Source organism: Neolamprologus brichardi, chromosome 23 (genome assembly GCF_056152115.1).
Source record: "Neolamprologus brichardi isolate AB-2024 chromosome 23, ASM5615211v1, whole genome shotgun sequence".
Lineage (NCBI taxonomy): Eukaryota > Metazoa > Chordata > Actinopteri > Cichliformes > Cichlidae > Neolamprologus > Neolamprologus brichardi.
The window spans coordinates 9572723-9594251 of record NC_142125.1 but is presented as its reverse complement, the minus strand read 5'-3'; the positions used below and the strand labels follow the sequence as shown (position 1 = coordinate 9594251).

The 21529-nt window shown below is 40.2% G+C and overlaps 1 protein-coding gene across 3 annotated transcripts; it reads left to right on the top strand.

Annotated features, from left to right (window-relative positions):
* Positions 1-207: 207 nt before the first annotated feature.
* On the top strand, positions 208-21108 carry LOC102793940 (sex comb on midleg-like protein 2). 3 transcript variants are annotated; one of them, XM_006790249.3, is made up of 15 exons: positions 208-321; positions 2932-3044; positions 3536-3565; positions 4017-4087; positions 5074-5308; positions 6327-6415; positions 6506-6749; positions 11095-11360; positions 12837-12930; positions 13016-13219; positions 13304-13465; positions 15123-15251; positions 17680-17898; positions 18753-18916; positions 19621-21108. In XM_006790249.3, the coding sequence occupies exons 2-15, from the start codon at positions 3023-3025 to the stop codon at positions 19744-19746; spliced, it is 2055 nt and encodes a 684-aa protein (XP_006790312.2). In that variant the 5' UTR covers positions 208-321; positions 2932-3022; the 3' UTR covers positions 19747-21108. The 3 variants fall into 3 exon arrangements, with proteins under 3 accessions (XP_006790312.2, XP_006790311.2, XP_087692231.1); XM_006790248.3 differs by having other exon boundaries at positions 17677-17898; XM_087836105.1 differs by lacking the exon at positions 15123-15251 and having other exon boundaries at positions 17677-17898.
* The last annotated feature ends 421 nt before the right edge of the window (positions 21109-21529 follow it).

Genomic DNA, 21529 nt, shown 5'->3' with positions numbered 1-21529 from the left:
CCCTGTAAAGAGGAAGGAACGCTGAAGTGGATCACTCATACAAGTTTTTTGAAGCTGAAACTACAGCCAATGCAGTCCGGATTCTTATTGGACGAATTATTTGAGTCTTTTCCTGATTGGCTACTACTGTGAGAAGCAAGCGAATTCATTGGCCATTGAACTACTCCTCCTGCAGTCAGCCCCCGTGTCGTAGCTGTACTCTCCTCTCAGCACAATCTTTGGCATATATTACGTACGTGTAAGGATACACTACATTCGTGAAAAAATGGCAGCTGACGAATAGAAAAAAAGTGGATCTTCAGTCGAAAAAAGAAGGCACTTGTAAGTTAATACTTCAGAATGAATGATTTGGAGTTTGGGGAAATTATCCATGGAAGCTTCTCAATCCTGCCTACGTGCGATTCTCTCCGATAATGTGGAAGAAACTGTTCTCAGAGGGTTAACGCTAAGGTTAGCCAACCTAGTTATTAGCCAGCAGCGGTAGCTAACATTCAAGCAGTTCCAGTTGTCAACATTGGGCCTAGACTATTACCTGAAACCGTTAATGTTAGGCAACAGAGAGCAGAGATGCATCATATATCATATATACATCATATATGGAACAGTTTAAAACTCGGCGTTATGATAAATTAATTAAATTATACCTTCCTGCCTCGACATGTAGCCTCGCTAGCTGTTACAATCCAAGTTAACATTAAAAGGCTGGTGGGTGAGGCGACATAACCAGCTGATTTGAGAGTAAAAATTAGAAAATTTAGTTCTGGCTGTAGGTAATTATGAGGTTATAAATGTAGGTGTTGTGAATAATAACCTCTTGGGTCGATGTAACGTTAATTTAGCTCATAGGCGGGGCGTTATTAGCGTCATTATAATAGGCATTCAGCGTGGCTAATATTACCTCAATGACTGAGACCGTGTTTCTACTGTAAATTTGAGGGGAGGGCACGCAGCTTTTATTTGCTGACCTAGAACAGCTGTTGTGCTTTCTTTATACCAAACTCACTAACTTACGGGACTCCTGGTGGTGGAGTTAGTTACATTCTACAGATGTTTTGGGAATGAAACTGAGGGAATGTACACAAAGTTGCAGACTGTGTCGTATGGGCTGTCCCACCACAGGCCCGGTTGTAGCTGAACCTCGTGAAAAAAACCCACCTTGTACGAGGCTTCCTGTCTCCGTGGGAGTGACCCATTACTGAAAAACCACAATACTGTACGCGAAAGAGGTTCTGATGGTTTTTTACTTTACGAAAAAAGGTTGATTTCCTTTTTGCTAACCACAGTATCCTTTGCCTGCCTTCATACTTTTACTATGTGGGCTATTTTTAGGGACATCTCCACTATTCCTTTAAAACTATAAGCTCATACCTGACCTCCTCAGAATCAACTGTTTTTTTTAGCATATTAAATGCTAAATGTCAGTTGAGCTGATTAGTAACTTAAGGTCTGCTGATTTGAGTCCCTATTCAGATGCTGGCATCTCCTATCTCTCTGAGATGACTGTAGATGTAAACAATTGTAAATGATCTCACATAAAAAGGAGCATAATAAACTAAACGCTAATATTTAGAAGTTTAATTTGTTCCAACCCATAAGCAGCAGCTGCTGTGATTATTTCAGCAGGCTGAGGAACAGCTGGAATTAACATCTGCACATTAGTTCTCTAAAAGAATAACACAGGGATGGTTAATATAGACAGAGACAGACTCTCGAAACCTCAGAACAAAAGCTGTTCAGCCTTTTATTGTCTCAGTTCACAAATACTGTTACAGTCAGTGCCCACAGAGTAGCTGCAGTAAAAAAAAGGTAAAGATAATTAAAGTTAATATGCACTGAAAGAAAAGGTCTCACCCTCCAGTCTGTCTCAGCCTTAAAGGTGCACAGGGATATTATTAATAACTGCTCAGTACTATTATACAAATTTTACTTAACATGTAACATTCCCTTTCAGTTCCCTACAGCCAGTTGGAAATTATGCAAATTAGGGGAAATCTCTGATGGATCAAGCAGAAGTAACAACCATTTATCGATACACTAATCATGTAAGAGAGTGAGAGGGAACATAACGGCACCATAAAAGGCGGCTGCAACAAACCTGAGCTGCACAGAAATTTAGATTGGATGGTAGAGATTTAAGAAGGCATTAGGTGAAATACGTGCCATGTGGGCTCTACCTGTTGCCTTCCCCTGATTTCATGGCTGAATACCTTCACTCACTCCAACATGGATCTGTCACTTCATGTTGATAATGGTGGCGTTACCGCTTCGAGGATCAGGAGGATTCATATTTGTTTTATTTGTTTTCTTTCATGCTGTAACGGATGTATCAATCAAGATTTTCATTTTCTGATATCACTACCATAGATGTTAATATCTGCTGATACCAAATACCTATCTGTGATCAATAAATAACCTGGAACTCTGACACTGAGGAAGACTGGGACCATTCCCAAACAGTAAAAACCTGACCGTTCTTCCATGCTGTGTTAGCTTCCTCTCGATGAAGTTAACACAAAACAAAGATGTCATATTTGCCAGATATTCAGTCCAGATACTAGTTTGGTGCATCGTTTTTTTAGAGGTCTGTAGACAGTCGTCTGCATTTCTTAAATACCCATAATACTTCACTCTCTGTAGCCAAATACCTGCGCAAATAGATGTAGAAGGAGTATAATAAGTCAGGCTTTAGTTGTCCATCCCAGTTTCTCATTTGCTAAATTGCACATCTTTTATTCCTCTCTTTGAGTCTTATGCTACGTAACATTTGAAGTGGGAAGCTGGAATTCCTAAATTCACAATTGGAATTTTCAGCTCGAACACTCCCTCGAGTTGGATGTTCTGCTTTGGACAAATTGCCTTGTTGTTATTTCAATATTTTTAAGGCGTTTCTGTCTTGTTTCTGTCCCAAATGATCCATTTTTGTGTTTTCAGGACAAAATTTCAGAGAATACGGAAACAAGTCGGTTGATCATCTGGCACCTTGTTCATCACCATAAAAGTGCCACATTGGTCATCTGTCACCATGGGGAAAACGCCGCTAAAAGGCAAGGACCTTTCATTTGTTTGAGGAAGCTGGTACTTGTGCTTATACAAAATGGAAAAAATGTTGTTTTTTTTCATAATGTGAAAAAAAAAAACTGGTAGTTGTTTCCCTCAGATGTTTGTAAATGTTTGTTACACAGATTGTAGGGTATGTGGCGCCCACCCAAACAAGTTTTGGCTTGAGCCAAAAAGGAAAACCACCCATATTGTGACTAAATTCATATTCTAACCAGTTCTATTAATCGGGGCTTCACTTATCCTAGAAAAATTAACTTTTTTTGTTTATAAAATGGCTATAATTAACAGAGGGTGCCTATACTCTATTACATTCCATAATTATGAATATGTTCTGTGTCCAGACTGTAATTTAAAGCTTGTAATATAAGTTAAATTTATAAGGAAAATGTATTGTAATGCCTACATTGCCTGAAGTAAGATATAAGGGTTTAAAATGTTTCTAAATTTCTTTTCTTGTTGTCTTTGTAATTTTTAGATCAGAAAGAAGCCAAAAAAGAGAAATCAGGTATGACCCCTTCAAGTTTTTTTTTTTTAAATTGTGAAAGGATTCACTTCATTCTTGTGTTTAACTCTCAGACATGATGAAGTTGATGAAACACAAGATGCACTCTAATAGGTATTTATGTAATCAGAGCAGGATTATAGTTGTTTTATGTAACTTCCTCATGAGCTTTTAATGACAAGCCGTTGCAACAGAGAGAGGTTTGTTTGTATCACATACTGCTAAACATCCACAAGAGATGTTCTTCATTTCTTGTCATTATTGAGATTTTGTTCTCAGTGTTTTAAGAAATGAGAAGCTCAGTTGTGTGGCTTGTATAGGTGGACTAAAATCATGGTATAATGTCACATTTCACACACTGATAAACAGTTTTATTTCAAGCTTTTGCACAAGGATATTCATTTCTGTTTCTCATTTCACTTTCTCACATCGCTTTCTCGTTGTTTCTCTTTAGATGCTTTTAGCTGGGAAGAATATCTCAAGGAAACATCATCGATACCAGCACCAGCAACCTGTTTTCGTCAGGTATGTCCTCCTGAGTTTATAAATGCTACCAAAGCCATGGTCATGTGACTGGTTTGGTTTGTGTGTTAGCAGGAAATGTATTTATTTGAAATAACAAAAACGGTGATCATTCTGGAGTTGTTCTCAAGAAAACATTCCAGAGTAACCTGGACCTGCAGTTTTCAGCCTTGGAGAAAGTGAGCGCCAGCTAGTCTAGTGAAACATTTGCTGAGGGCCATTTGCATGAATATAGACCCAGTGTCTTAGAGGAAAATGTAAATGTAAGGGATATCGCCTCGTTGAGTGACACTGGAATCGGGAAATAAGATGAAGTTTATAAATGGCTTTGGCCGATGTTAATCAGGTGGGTCACATCAATGGTGCACTGACTAAATGTTTCAACGGTCTGATGAAGACCTGATGAAGACCTGAAAGACCGTTTTCATGCATGAACTCTGGACCGGTACGCAGCTGTCTGAGTGTGAGTGCAGCAGTCCCAGTTACATGCTGCTTAGACCTTCTGTTTGAGAGGGACTGCCAATCAGATCAATTGTTTCAGACAGGACAAACAGAGGGCCTGCACCAAGGGCTAGTGTAAGATAAATAAGGATTATTTTGCATTGTAAATCATTCAGAGCTACTCTAGTAGAATCTAAGAATCTAAGCATATACAGGTCTAGACAAACCCTCGATTATGATTGTTTGTGTGGGTTTTGCACCCTTTTTATGTGGTTTTAACAAGGAAGTGTACTGTGATTCACAGCAGAGCTAGTAACAAAGCTGTGGGATCACCACTGAGTGAGGTTTCAGTGCTGATGTATTTGGATTCAGGCAGTTGGGGACAGTGATTCAGTAAATTCTCTTCATTTGGATGTTTTTTATGCTCCCAACACTTCATACTGGGAGTACATGGACAGCTTTTGTTAGACTGTATAGAGAGTTCAAAAACATGTTTGTTTGCTGTGATTACAGCAACCACACTCGTGACATTTTTCTGTTATCTTCAGGTTAGAGTCCCACCTACCAACGACTTCAAGGTGGGAATGAAGCTTGAAGCTCACGACCCACGCAACTCCACTTCAGTTTGCATTGCCACAGTGATGGGTATTACTGGGGTCCGTCTGCGCCTCCGTCTGGACGGCAGTGATAACAGCAATGACTTCTGGAGACTAGTCGACTCCTCTGATATCCAGCCTATCGGCACCTGTGAGAAGAATGGAGATATGCTGCAGCCGCCGCTGGGTAAGATTTGGAAAGAAGCACATACAAGGTTTTGATTTTATCTTTAGTAACAATACACACAACATGAGCTGCAAATTATTCAATAAGGAAGACTTAACTCCCATGTCATCATTATTTTGACTTTGTTACAACCTGAAGTCAAGACAATGTCAGACATGTGAAGAATTATGTTTGGAATAGTTTTAAAATAAAAATACATGGTGACAGGATTGCTTTCATCATATTATACATCTTTATTTAGCTCATATTGGGCCTCTGTGCAGACCCCCAGTTTATCTTTTGTCTGAAACAAGCTGTTTTAGTGCGTATTCTGTTTAGCTACCCATCACAAACAGAAGATTTTTTAGCAACAGAGCTATGTGCCTAAATTGGCTATTTTAGGAATATCCTGTCTCATTTACATAATCAGTATTAAAGAGTAGAAAAAACTGATGCTGAGCATTTAGAGCAGCCTGAAACCTAATAAACAAACTTCCCACAACGAGGGCCGTACGTCACACAGGATTTTTAAAAAAGTCTATTTTATTAAACACTCGATACATAATCTATCTGTAGATCAGAGATACAAGTTAACATGATTCAAATGCGTGATTTAAAATGCAGACAAACTCCTTTGTTGCTGTGTTTAAAAGCCTGTCAGCCCACAAGCTGCTGACTCGACTGATGGCAACAAAATGGAGAACAAGAGTTGCTTGAGTCAATTTCGCTTTTAGACAGTAGAAAATGAGTGAGCTCGGAGAAAAGTGGGTGAAATCTTCAGACTTTCTGGTATGTTCTGGAAATATGTTATTTGTTCCAGCTATCATTGAAGTGCTTCCGTTGACTGTTCGGGGCAAATATTTAGGGGTTGCAGAAAGGTCTAAACATTTGTATGGACAAAGTGGAACTTTGATGTGAACATACCATAATGCTGCCTAACAAGCAGCACTGACTAAATAACAAGGTCTACTAATAACAGTAACTTCTGTCTTCCACATTAGTTCAACTTGGTTTTAAGCCTAAATTCCTGTCTTTTCAGGATTTCGGATGAATGCCTCCTCTTGGCCCATGTTTCTGCTGAGAACCTTAAATGGAGCAGAGATGGCACCAGTAACAGCCTTTAAAAAGGTTTGTATTACCTTTGAAAACCTTTTAAAAAAGTATAAAGTATTTAAAAGCTGCTGCAATGACGAACGAGGACGTTGCCTTTATTTCCAGGAACCACCAAGACCCCCTCAGAATAGCTTTAAGCCAGGTATGAAGCTGGAGGCGGTGGACAAGAAGAACCCGTACCTCATCTGCCCCGCCACAATCGGAGAAGTGAAGGGCGATGAGGTCTTCATCATGTTTGACGGTTGGCGGGGCGCCTTTGACTACTGGTGCAAGTACGACTCCCGAGACATCTTCCCGGTAGGCTGGTGCTCCCTCACTAAGCACAGCCTTCAGCCACCCGGCAACAGTGGTAAGTCTTCGACTGTAGGGGGCAGCAGACGCCTGCGCGTTCCTCACCGCTGTAAATAATGCGGTTTGAGGCAGATGCTATTGTTTGTAATCAATCTTTCATTCATGCTCATTTAGTTGCAGCACACTCCTCCTCTCCCCCACACACCAGCCCGGAAATTACACCCACAGTTAGATAAATATAAACGCAATTAACATTAATCATGTTGTCTTGTTGCTTAGTCTGACAGAGGAAAATATACACAGGGTAATTTTTAACAGGTGCTGAGCACACAGTAGAAAAGACTTGAGGTTTGCCTCTGTATGTGTGATTACATTACATATAAATGCACATATTTTAGAAGAATAACAGATTTGGATATGTGCATGAATATAGATTTGAATATGGATTTCAGTGAGTGATATTATGGCTCTTAGAAGTTATATAAAGGTCTTTTACACTTCTTCCACCTCTCTCTGAGAGATGAGAGGAAAGAAAAAATATAAACCACCAAGTGACACCAAGTGACAGGGACCAACCAATCAGAGGACACAGTCACAGGTGTACTGCTTAAAAAGCACAGCTGCAAACATTAACATTTTATTACTGGAAAATGTAATCTTCCAGTAACCCTCCATTTTACCATTTCTGTCTGGAAAATTGGATAATTTGTATTTCCCTCAAACTGGAATACATCCACCCATAAGTTTCATGTCTTCATGTGAAGTTCCTTAAGTTTACTTTTTCAGTCTATATATACAATCTTCACAATGCATACTGTATTGAACTGTCTCCATACCTGGCAACCTTACACTCAATTCAAGAGGAATGTCTGCAGCTGATCTCTGCACTGGCAGAAGAGCTGGACATTGAATGAACGTGCTCTTTCTTAACTGTTGCCTCACCACAGCACAGTAAAAATAAAACTATGAAACACGTACACATTGTTCAGAATGTGCTGCTTGCCGGATATATGTGAGATGAGCTTCCCAGATCAATGACTCATAAGTGAAGAAGCAGCTTCTTTTGGCTGCTTGTTTATTCATAAGGCATTGCTCCACATGTTTGATTTGGTGATCTTCCTAATGCAATCCCAATCCTGCTTTCTTCCAGGATTGAACCAGGGATCTTTTGCTTGTTAGGCAAATGCTTAAACCACTACACTCCCAAGCAGACTTTCCATCAAACTAGCTGAGCTAGACAAGCAGTTCTCACTGTGCTGTCCCCATAAACACTATAAAAGGTGGATGTGAGCCACTGTGATCTCACCTGTGAATTAGTGCAGTCCCGTCATTAAACATAGAGATGAGCGTTTTCGTCATTGCCATCTTGGTTTTTTGAAATGTGACAAGAGAAACTACATGCCGATTGGCTAATGATTTGTCAGACAAGATTGTTAACTGTTTTGCTTTTCTAACTGTAATTTTACAAAATGAACCTAATGTTTTATTCAATGTGAAACAAGATAAATGAGCCCATGAACTCATCAGGAAAGTGTTTACAGAGCTCAGGGCTGATGATTTCTCTGTAGACTTCCACAGAACTCACTGACTCAGTCACTGCGCCTTGACCCAAAAACTACCTAACTAATGCTCAGATTTGGCGAGTGTGAAGAAAGGGTTTTATTTAACCCAAGAAAATAAAAAAATATATCAGAAGTACACAGGAATATGAAATAGGTATAGACCTAAAAATGTACAAAACAAGAACTTAAACAAACAAACTATAAAGTAGCAGAGCAAACCATTATAAACAAAAAGGGGTTAAACTATAGGAACACTCGCTAAATTTCATGCAAAGAAAGTCCATTGCCCCCATGCTGTTGCAGAGGATGGTTTGGTCCTCTTATTAACAGCTCCACCCTCAACAAGGGAGCAGCAGGTAGGTAACTGAAAAGAAAAAGTAAAGGGAATTAATGCAACAAATAATCAAACTGTAAGTGTGGTAACTATATGTGTGGTAACTATATGTGGCAGTAATGCTGAAAGGCTCAAACCTCAAAGCGGTATACTTGATTTATATGTTGGTTGAGGAGAGTGGATGAATATTACCATATTACCGTTGTTATTTCAGTTGTGTGGTTGTGATTATGACCATCTTAGGCTGGGCTGGTGGTTTTGGTGGTTATTCAGTTGGGTTGTTAAACAAAGGCGGTGGGTATTTCTTCACTAAACTCTCGGAAAGCTTTATAAATGAATCCATATGGCATTAAAGTGGAAAGTCAGAGTTTAGCTAGAGGACAAGCAGATAAAGCACAGAAATGTCCTTCTTTTTTTGTGTGTGGGTTTGTGGGTGTGGGTGTGTGTGTGTGTGTGGGTGGTGGAGGCGTATTGTGTGTGTCATAGGCGAATGTTATGAAATGGTCCAGAATTAATGGGATGCTGTGAAGTTGTAGCTAACCATAGCACCAACAGCTTTTGGTGGATTTTTTTTTTTTGGGTGGATTTTGATAGGTGTAAGATATCTTCACACTAACTGTCCTATCAGCATGCAGTGATAGTTAATGGATAAAAGTGTCTTCAGTGTAAGAACAGTTAAAATGCTTTGAAATTGAGACTGTATTTACAAAAACTAAACTGACTTTTTGTCTACAAGCTGTTTTAAATAATTATTTAAATTTTTAAAGAACCATTGAACAATCTGCATGCTCCCATTTATTACGGAGCTTGTGTCTCTTAAAAGTGAAGCCATTGCCTAAAACCTGCACTTTCTCCAATGGCCAGCAGGCTGTGACTGCTCTGGCTGTAGAAAGTGGTCAATCTGTGACTGCAGTGAACTCTTTCCTGATAACTTTCTGGTGTCAGCTGCTGGTTTTAGCTCATATTAAATAAAACGTGAAACATGAAGGTCCTTTTGTAAATTGTGGTAAATATTTAAGTTAGGAAGGAGGATTATCTGGGATGACTTGCCCATCAACAAGTCCTCAGTTTCCCTCATTTCTGACTTCAACATGCAGAGCTGGTGACAGGAAATGCTCCACAGCCATTGTTTTTACAGTTGGATTAATAAGAAGTAGACCGGTAGTCCTGCACTGCCTCTGATTGTGAGTTTGTTGCTTCACACACAACATGCTCGATCTGGATCGGTTTCCTTTCTACGCGCTGCTATATCATCTTAATGTCTACTTTTTTTTGACGTGGTCCTCTTTGTAGACTGCGGCTAAGTTCAGAAATGAGAGCGTCAGAAGCCCCGAGCCAACAGTCGTAGGAGACGAGCGGTGTATTGTGTGTGAAGCTGCAGATTAGTATGGAGGCCTGTCACGTTTGTGTGCGTGTCTGTTAGGGTGGCTGGGATGAAATGGGCAGAATTACAAGTGGGAGGGGAGGAAAGCAGCAGCAGGAAAGAGGAGGAGGAATGGGATTTATAGTCTTCACTACGTACCTGTTTACATGGAAGAATATATGTTTACATAAAAGCTGCTCAGTGTAGTCTCTACTGCACCAGCACTCCTTATATAGCGGATAAGATTATTAACCACAGAACAGATGAAAGACTTAAAGCCCTCTTTAGTTTTCTGTGTCATACATGAGCCCCGAGACTACTTTAAAAGCTGGAAAAAGTCTTTCCCTACCACTATTTGGTCTGTGTACTTAAGAACCTTGAAAAGTATTTTTATCACTTGTTTCTCTGCACGTTGCTATTGTTAGGTATTCTTTAGTACACACACAAACAGAAGTATTTACTTGTTGGATACGTGGGCTGTTGCTTTGTGTGGGTATGTGGTGTTTTTTTTAGTTTTTGTTTTGTTTTTTCCAGTATGTTGAGAGTTTAGAAGAAGGGAAACAGAAATCACTGCACATATAAACACCCACCAAAACCAGTGAACTGGTCATTCTGGCTTTGTAGCTTATTAGCTGTTGTGTCTGTGCTGTTGGTTAGAGAAACACAAAAACTGCAAAGATTACAGCATTTCATGAAACTTTCACTTGGTGAAATTTGTTGTATGGATCCAAAAACACTTTGTTTAAAACTGGCTTCTGTTCGAATGATACACAATATTATTTTATATTTGGGGAGCTTCCTGTGTCATTTTCAGTAACATTATGCTATCCTATCTTAGGCTGGCACCCAGAATATTTTTTATTTATTTATTTATTTTTTAAAATAAGAAAAAACATTCAGCATGAGTTGATTTGACTGGGAGCCAGTTCAGGGTCCAGAGGGTACTGGAGGCAGCAGTAAGGTATTTTTGTAGTGTTTGAGTGCTGACCCGAGGGACCTGAGGGACATCCCCTGTCCATATGCCTGACCTGCATGTCATCTGTTTTGCTTTTGTTTTTGTTTTTTTAATATCCTATTTTTACATTTTTATGCACGTTTTATTCCAAGGACATATTTTCATTGACTCCATTTGTTTTTCTTGCAGTTACTCTGCCGAAGCACCTGCAGATTCTTCCCTCGTCGCCCTCTAAACCGAGTCGGCGATCCATGCAGTCCCCCTACAGACTCCCCAATCCTCTGCCCCCTTTGCCGGTCAGGAAGGGGGTCAGAGGCCGTCGGCCCAAGAGCGAGACCATCGCTCTCCTCAAAGCGGTGGCCGAGGCAGCTGCGGCCCAAAATGGGTCTGTACCTGAAAACACACAGCTGGTACCCCGAGTTCACAAGAAGAGAGGACCCAAACCGGGAAGCAAGGTGAGGCCCAGCTTTGACTGTTTAATCTGTTATCAGCCACACATTTTTATTAAATTTTCTCTTGTACAGCACACCCAAATACAAAAGCTTATAAGAGAAAAATTAGTGGGCAAAACCTCATGTATGACAATTCAATTTGAAAGGTATCATCTTCTAGTTTAGGAAAACATGCTTGATTAGCACAAAATTAATACACAAGCTACGTCAGTTCAACTATCACTGAATCCTTTTTGTTTTTGGACCTTGTCATTATCAGTCATATCTGAATCATACTAACTAAAACATGCTTCATACCAGAACTATGGATCATGATCCGAAATGTTCAAATTGTTGCTTTTTTCACTTGTCTGACCCTGAAGATTCTGAAACCGTTTATCACAATTCAAAACATCTTCTGAGTGAGGGACTTACCAGCGTTATATGCTCGACTGAAATCCAGTCAATGTATCCATGTTGGAATGAGAAAGCGATTGTCCACAATCATCAATGAACGCCAATAATGGCTTCGTTTTCACAGGCACAAAATAGATGCAACAACTGGGAAAACTGCTGTACAACCGCAGCAGTCCCGAAATGAAAACTACACCGAAAATGTGGCAAAAATTCCTTTTTTTTAGGCAACAAGCTCAAGAAAACAGAACTACCCAACAACAGTATCGGGGAGTTTTGTTTCATATTTTCCAAACAATGTGGTTAAACAGCAAGCAGTTGATGTTGGAGGGCATTATTTACATCTTTGAATAATTTCATGAAAAACCCCAATGTTCTTTTAAACTGCGTGTCCTGACAAAGTTACCCATCAAAATTGCTTCAGTTTTTCCAGGTCTGTGTGCTGAGCTGGTAACTGTGGTGATTATGATTTCTGTAAAACGGACCAAATGCAACTGCAGTTGTGATTGGCTCTTTGGACTATGATTGTTTGCAGATTACATTTTGATTTGTAGTGAGAGCCTGGAAAGGTGGACGTATGCTCCCATAAAAAGAAAACAAAGTGTCTTACAATTCTTTTATTTATTTTTTTTTTTAAATGTTTTCTTTCTATTTTAATTCTTTTATTATATTATCTCTCTGTTCAGCACTTTGGCCAACACTTGATGTCTTTTAAATGTGCTATATAAATAAAGCTTACAGCAGCATGTCATCACTTTAATGTTTTATTGTGTAATGCATCAGGTGCACCCCCTTTTCACTCACAGTGGTGCACTTTTCTACCCAGTTTATTTCAGTGAGAGCAAGATTTTCAAACGTGGCTCTGAAAGATGTAAACACTGCAAAGGAGGGCATGTAGCTAAGACATTTAACCATTTTTGTCAGGCTTACAGCCACAATACAGACACTACCCTCATAACGTTTTTATTAAATTCTTTAATCAAGATTATAATTACTGCCCTAGCACACATATACACCCAGAACTAAGAATTAGCTTTACTTTAACATTCCTTATTGTTAAATTGTTTATAAACATCTGTTTTTCAGAGAAAGCCCAAAATGATCCAAGGCTCCACACAGCTGCCGAGCATCCAGGTGCCACAGGAAAGTCCTGCCAACCTAAACTCAGTGGTTTCAACAGGTAAACGCTAACGGCTCTACTGGTGCACGGAATGAAAGCTCTCAATTGAATGTCTGATTAGTTCAGTGTGTCTGCCTTGTTTCAGTGTGTGTGTACGTAAATAAGCACGGAAACTGCGGACCCCACCTGGACAGGAAGCAGATGCAGCATCTACCTGACCACTTTGGACCAGGTCCAGTGAACTCTGTGCTCCAGCAGGTCGTCCAGTCATGTATAGACTGTGCATACCAGCCTCAAGTCCTGCTCAGCGCTCTGCAGAATGACTCGGGCGGAGGGGAGGTCGTCAAAGGTATAAAGTTGTTCTGTTATTGTCACCTTAGGCAGCCGTGCATGATGATTGATAGAATACTAAAACATGTTATCATCACCACAGTGAGAACAGATGGTGGAGTCCGTGTGGTCAGGCTACCGTCAGCTTCCAGTGCTTCCTTTGTACTGCGCTTCCTGGAGACCATGTGTCGTCATCTGCAGTGCGACAACCTGTTCAGCAGCCAGCCGTTCAGCCACTACTCTGCTTACGAGAGGAAGAAATCAGGTAAAGCCTGCAACTTTTTTTTTAATAGCACTGTTTACAAATTGCTTTTACAGAATACTTTGACAAACCAGCAAAACAAGGATGGTAAATTCAAATAAAAACCGACACAAGGGCAAAAAAAACCCCAGTTTAAAATTTAGAACAGAGGAAAAACCTAAAGATAAAACTCCCTCAGCTATAACAGAAAATATACCCAAGGAAATTTTCAGAAGTGAAACTTTCAAGGACTTTACAAAATGATATGAAGTGATGAGGATGATAAGAAGAAGATGTTACATAAAAGGAAGTTTAGTAAAAGAAGGGATGGTTGTTCAACAATCAAGGGGTTCTAATGCAAAAGGTTGATCATCTTCGTATTTAATCCTGGACTTTGGAAGCGGCAGGAAGACCTAACCTGATGATCTAATGCTATGAACGGGCAACAATATGGGGTCAACGTTTCTGCTGTCAAGAGAAAGGTAGAGAAGCCAGGATCAGGGTGATGAAATACTAAAACCAGTAAGAAACCAGACTGCTGCATTTTAAACCAGCAGTAATGCAAGAGTAACGTCTCATTTGCACCACAAAGAAAAATGTTGCAATAATCTGGAAGAAGAAACTCCACACATCCATTAAAAAAAGCGAGAGTTCTGTGTGATTATCTTTAAACTTTCTCAGATATAAAATGAAATGTGGAATTTTGAATTCGCCATTGTTGAAAAAAGTGGAACGTGACAGACAAACTCTTAGCACATCTAAATGAAGGTGGTGTAAGTTTCTGTTCCTGTCACAGAAAGGTGAGAGCATCTCAAAGAATCCTACAGCCACAGATGTAGTGCTCTGGGATTTATTTCACCTGTGTAAAGAACATGAAATATAGATTCTGTCCTGTGTGGTCCTGTAGTTTCTGCACATACAGTAGTTGAGGTCTAAGATTAAGTGGTATGCTGTGAGGAAAGTCCATGTATACAGTCGTATATCACGAACTTTGGACTCATTTCCACTGCTAAAAAATCCTCCTTAACCCTGTTTAGTTTGTGCAGCTGCTGGATGGTGGGAATAATAAGAGCATGACACATCAAAGACACTGACTGACTGCAGTGAAATTAAAAAATTGGGGGAAAATCTTGATTACTTTCTTGTGTGGCTCAAACCACAACTATCTACCAGTGCAGAGGACCTGCCACCTAACGATTGACTAACAGTCAGTAGTAACCGGTTGTGTGGTTTCAGCTGGCGTGGGGATGCCAACAGCCGTTACTTCGAGTGCGTCATCTGTTGGGAGGAGCTGGCTAACACTAACATGGTTCCAAGAAAGCTAAAGAGGCTCCTGGAACCCAAAGATCCCTCCTGAGAGAAATTTGGCCCTCTTCAAAAGATGGATCTCAAACAGATGGACTAAGAGTGTTTGTTAGGATTGTGTGAAAATATCTGATCAGGCAATGAAGCATGTAGGCTAGTGGAGTGACGACACTCTTGGAATAAAAATGGCAAGTGTCTTGTTAGATCCAGAATGTGCAACTAGGCTGTAGATAAAATCTGACAGCACAATCAAACTGAGAACTAAAGACATCTCAGAAGCCACACAGCCATCTTTTTACTGATATTTGAGCTTGTGTGGTGGTGTAATTTATACACAAACCACTGGTGTGAGTTAAAGTGAGTTTCTGTGTTTCAGTGAAAGAAGAGGTGATGGACGTGCCATCACTGGCAAGAGGGAGTAAACGAAGTCTCTCTGGAGTCTCTCCACCGTACGCAGCGCCGCTGTCTCCTAAACATTTACGTGCTGAAGCTCATCCTTCAGAAGGTACAGCTTTCCTTACGGATTGTATCCCGAAGGGTGGGATTATGTAATCTGTTATGTTTGTCTGTTTGTTAGCAGTCTACTGTTCAGTTTTCATGATATCAGATTTGTGTGATGGTGGGCAACGCCTCAAGCTGATTTAATTTTGCCCTAAATCTGGTCAAGTTCACCCCTAAATCAGTTTTTCATTAAAATGCCCTTTGACGTCAGAGTGACGTCATAACCAGCTGACGTCAGGATGTAATGTAATTATTTTTGAAAATGGCAGCAAATTAAAATTATTCAGAAACCTTAATTTGTGGAAAAACGCAACCTTGTATAAAATATTTTTTTATTTTTTTGTAATCTGTAAGAACACATTTTTGACTCTGTATGCTTATTCTTGGTCTCTGTTAGGCTAGCTTTACGTGATTCTGGTCCTGTCAAAAAGGGCTGGTTGAGCTCACTTAGCTGTCCCAGTGTTCCCAGACTGGGAAGTCTTCAGTGCACGAACAATTAGAAATCATCCCAGTAAAGTGACTTTACTGAATCACTGTCCTCACTGCCTGAATCTGAATACATCAGCACTGTAGCTTCACTCTGTTGTGACCCAAAGCTCTGCTGTTGTTAGCTCTGCTGTGATTCACAGTACACTTCCTCATTAAAAGCAGATAAAGAGCCCAGGAAAACAGTCATAATCTCAGTGTTTAATTAGAGCCTGCTAAGATATTAATGTGGTTAGGAGTGCCTGTTTGGGCTTGTTTCAGCTTACGGGAGGGGAGGGGGCTATTATCCTCATTTCCACTTCTTTATTTTTATTCTTGAACCCAGCTAGAATACTTTGCTGTCAGTGGGCCCATTTCACAAACACTTGTTAATTGATCGTTACTCAGTCACCGTTAAAGAGAAAAATATGCTAAAGAGAACATTCAAATGGTTTTGGAAAGAAGAGAAGACGAGCTTTACAGAAATAGAGTGTATTGTGGTAGTGCATAGCACTCGCAATCAGAAAAATCACCTCCACCTCGATCTTACCCAGTGTTGCCAACTCCTCGGTAAGGAATATCGAGATTGGCTGTCCTAAAAGTCGCTAGAAATCGCTAAATGATGTCATCGCCTAATTTGCATAATTGGTCATGCTAATGTAATTGTAACCTATGTTGTAGGAGAGAGAAATAACATCGTGGAAAAGATATGAAGTGAGTAAAAAAGTTCCCAAATGCATTTCGAAAGATTTTAGAACTATAAATAAAATTTATTTTACCAATTATTGCTTTTTTTTTTTTTTTTTTTTTTAATGTCACAATTCCAATCCTCCTCCTTTATCCGGGCTTGGACCAAGAAAAAAGTGACCCGAAATAGGCACTCTAGTGGAGTTACTCTGTGTGTGTGTGTGTGTGTGTGTGTGTGTGTGTGTGTGTGTGTGTGTGTGTGTGTGTGTGTGTGTGTGTGTATAAGTAGTTTTAAACCTTGTGATCCACAAAACATCATAACAGTAAAAGAAGAACTGACTGCGTTACAGTCAGTGCGGGAGCAGCGGTTTCGCTCATGCGCGGTTCATTTGCAGTTTGGACACACAGGTGTGAACATCTCCTGCCCTGATAGCAGCTGGGGCAGGACTATCCTCCGCCTGTGAGCGCTTTGGCACGGGCGAGGTGCCCACCGCAGCTTGTTGAGAATAAGAGCGATACGCACTTTCATGTCAAAAAGTCGTCATAAATAAGTCTCCAATAACACCAGAGAAAGTCGCCAGATTTGTCGCTTGTCTCTTTTTAGAAAAGAAGTCCGAAAACTCGCTAAATATAGCGACAAAGTCACTAAGTTGGCAACACTGATCTTACCATCTGTGCTTCACATGACTTTAACTCGGCCATTTTGGGCTAGAAAGAAAATTCCATTAATTCCTGAAAAATGAGTTTTACAACCAAAATGACAAAATGGGTACAGGCAGCCGGTGACATGTGGGTGATAAAGGATTGAGGCCAACTTTCCTCTGATTGGCTGCCCCTCAACGGTCAAGGCTAACCCCCCTGATTAGGTTTTTGCTACGATTTGTGGGTTGAACTTTGAAGATTGTTTGTCACGTGCATAGTTATACAAGTACAACACGCAATGAAATGTGACCTGTGGAGCAGTCGCGAAGGCGTCTGGACGTGTCTGCGCCATCTTAAAACGTGTAGAGAAACAAAATTAAGCAAGCAGTGCGCGCAATGACTGTGCAGCCAGATCTGTGTGCCTAAGATGACCATATAAAAGAGATCCACTGTATGACCTCATACTGAGCCAAAAGTAGAAAAAACTGTGGACGTTTAGACGTCTCTGAACCCTGAGCTTTTGATTTACAGGGATTACTTTTACAGACACTGATCTGCAAATTCACAATTCTGTGTGTGTATTCTTTCTGTCTTAAATGACATTTTAAAGTTGTGCATGTTGTTTCTCTCTCCAGCAGAGACTCTGCCCCATGAAGAGAACGGCTTAATAAAGGAGCAGCGCTACATGGACTCTGCCTCCAACTCCATGACCCCGCGACCCCAGACTATGCGGAGTTTCTCGGAGTACCACTCCCAGGCCAGCAGCCTCTACCATCACAGCAGCAGCACACCGATGCGCCGCCTTTCGTCTAACCCTGCAGAAATGAGCTCCACACAACCCCTCAGAAGAGTCGAAGGTAGAGAGAGAGCTTGTGTGTGTCAGATACACCTGTGTTTTCAAAATACTTTTAAATAACACAATATAAAAGGTGCTCTGCTGCAAATCTACATAAATCATAAATGAATCATGTACTTATAAAGTTGTAATCAGCTGTTCTCCAATGGTTCACACATGAACTTCACCATTGTGGCGAGCAGTGCGTGATGGGTAGTCCCCACTGATGACGTTAAAGTCAGATCCTAAGTGATCCATGTGTTAATGAAGTTACTATACCAAATGAGTAAATAGGGGAAACTATCACAGCCAAAACAGGCATGAAAATAAAACGTGCTTCTTTTTGTTTCTCTCACTTTGACCCCCAAATAGTTTGTTTTGTTTTGGGATTGTTTTTTTTTGTTGTTGTTGTTTGTTTTAGTTTTTTTTTCACGTCAGCAGACTGTGAGCTGTTCTAAGAGGTTGACGCTCCAGCTGTGCATGACCCCAGCATGTTTTGGCCAACATAATAAACACAACAACTTGTTACCAACAGTTCATCAACTAGGAGGCTCAGAGGATTTGATTCTTATTATGGTCATTTGTGCATCACTAGCAATACCACATAAAAGGTTTTTCTTTTGATGAATGGAGCCTGATTGGCGGTTTGTGGATAGCTTATTTAATATTTGTGAGTTACAAATAAACAACAGTAGGTACAGATTAAAACTGCCGCTGTCTTGGATCGTTGTGTCAGTGGGGCAGCTCCAGCTTTCTGAGATGGAAATCAGACGTGAGAGAGAGTTCCAGATGAACGTAACCTGCCAGTCACTCTGTAATTTGCTACTGGAGTTTGAACATGAGAAGAAATTAATTCCATTTCAATGTTTTGTGCAGCTGCCAGCTCCACCACAGGTCCCGAGGCTCTGGCGTCTGAGAGGGAGAGTCTGCAGTTCCCCACCAAAAACCCCTCCTCCTGGTCCATCGAAGAGGTGATGCAGTTCGTCAGGGACGCCGACCCCACAGCTTTGGCACCTCACGCTGAGCTCTTCAGAAAACATGTAAGTTAATGAAAAATTAATCCAATTTTTATGGTTTGTATTCATTTTTACTCTGGAGCTCGTTTGTGGAGAACCATCTTGAAAGGAAGTCTGTAATTTCATTGCTTTTTCTCATTCTTCTCCAGTTTCATTCAATCGCACATCTTCAACTACCCACAGATGGCGGCAATAAGCCCGTTTTCTATCGTCTGTGATCTAAATCTGCAAGGAAACTTTGCAAACACTCTATTTAAGGCAGCTCAGGCTAAGATTATAAAGATGGCCTTCATTTAACAAGATCTAGAATAAGCCTCGAGGTTTCCATCGTTTCACCTGTGAAAAGATGGTCATGGTTATGTTCAGTTATGAGCCTCATTTTACTCCAGCTGTTACAGCAATCTGATAAAGTGAAAGGTTTGGGAACACTCTCCTATTCATTTATTAAAACCTTTGACAGATATTGTGTCTTATTGTAAAGGCAGTGTCACCTGGGTCTTTATCTTCGACCCTGTGCACCCAGCAGACTTTCTGGGTTGGAGGCAGAGCAGCGAGATGGACTTTCAGCATAAAAACCCCACAACTGGGGCCTAACTCACTGCTGAAGACCCCCAAAATATTTGTTTTTAATTGGAATTGTATTTTTTAAAAATTACTGCATGGTTATTTAAGCTAATGACAGAGTGTTTCTGTTTTTCTAATACAAGTCCTCGTGTCTGTTTCCACAGGAGATTGATGGCAAAGCTCTGATGCTCCTGCGGAGCGACATGATCATGAAGTATATGGGTCTGAAACTGGGGCCCGCACTGAAGCTCTGCCATCACATAGAGAGGCTGAAACAAGGCAAACTGTAACTACAAGATCCCGGCAGAACCCACAAGCAATAAGCCCCGAGAGAGCCGGCGTTTGCATACTGACTCATGGGGCACGCAGGGGTTACATGTTACTCCAGACTCCACCTGGAGGGAGCGGATAGATGTTACAACGTCATCCCGACTTTGCGAGTGGAGAAAGTGTGCCGTGCATTGCTGACACATTACCTCATCCCCTCATCAGTGAACAAAAAGCTGTTCGGCTCTCATAGACATGCTGACTCTGAAATCCCAAAGGAAAATATTCCCCGTAGTGTTTACATTGCACATGTGCGCACATTTTTTTTTTTAATAAATGGAGGAGAAATCTTTTGATCCTGGTTTTGGATCCCCCAAAGATGGAGAATGTTTCTTCTTATATCAATTGTTATTGTTAAATCGATAAGGAAGGGTTGGTATACCGAGAAAAAGATCCATCAGATATTCCTCCACAGGGTTTGAATGCTATTTTTTTTTTAATCATGAATAGCGGTTTATCTGCCTGCCTGAAGAATATGAACCCATTCCACTTCTTTCACACGAACTTTCTTTGCCTTGAACTTTGTCGGCGTCAAGGCGATTATGTTATATTCTGATGTTTCCCACGAGTGTCTGGCAGAATCAGCTCCTGCTGCAAGGCATTCTCGGTGGTCTCCAAACAGTCTGCATCCCAAGCACACGCCAGTTGAGGGTTTATCAATTTCAACGGATGGGAATGTTTAGGAAGTGCAAATCGGACATTTCTAAGGGCTTTCTTTGTTAAGTTTGACTTAATATTTTTTATCAGTCGTGTCATTTAAGCTCATTGGTCCGACCTCAGTGTTGTCACTTTCGACCATTACAATCACTGTTAGCAATGAAAACAGATGTGTACAGTTTTATGGGTTTAACCATGAATATCAGCGACAGAATGTACATTTTGTAGAAACGTAATATTTTAAGGAAATAAGTTAGAAATGTGAAGATAAAGGGGGATGGGGGTTCTTCTTTTTAATAGTTAACGCAGTGCTTTTAGTTCAAATACTCCCAGTACTAAACTCTGCCTTGCTTTACCTACAATATTTCTCAGGTTTATGTGATCTTTGTTAGTACAAGATTTTGTAGCATACTGTTTATAATATACTTCCTGTTACCCTCTTCCCTTACTTAAAGACTTGTGCCATATAGTCAACACATGATCCAAGTGCTGTTGATTTCTTTCCCTTCTTGCATCTTCTTTAAACTACTTGAAAAAAGTGTTGCAAAACATCACTTGTCCATTACAAGTCATCACACCAGATAAACAATGTGTTTATGATGTTGTGTATTTTCTCTTCTTTTCTATAAACCTGTCAAAAACAAAAAGATGTGTTGTTACTGACTTTTTCATCTGATTAACCAGGATCACATATAAAAGCTTGCTGTCAGTTTTGCTGATTTAGGAAAATGTTTAAAAAAAAAAAAAAAAAAAAAAAAAAAAATCAGGAAAGTGAGAATTTCTGTGTATTTAAAACAAAAATGTTATAGTCCAGTAATTTTATTGATAAACTCCTCACGTCAGCATTGGTGATGCTTGCTTTAAAATTTTGGAAAAGATAGACGTCTGGACTGATTGGGTTTGTTTATGACATAAAGGCTGTATCCCAATCAGGGTCTGCAGCCTTAAGTACGCAGCCTTAATGGTCCACAAGGGCCGCATAATAGATTACATTCTTCAAGCCAACTTCACTATTGGCTAAAATTTTTTTTTTTTTTTTTAATTATTGCACTAAATATAATAAATATAGCCATAAAAGTAAACTTTGTG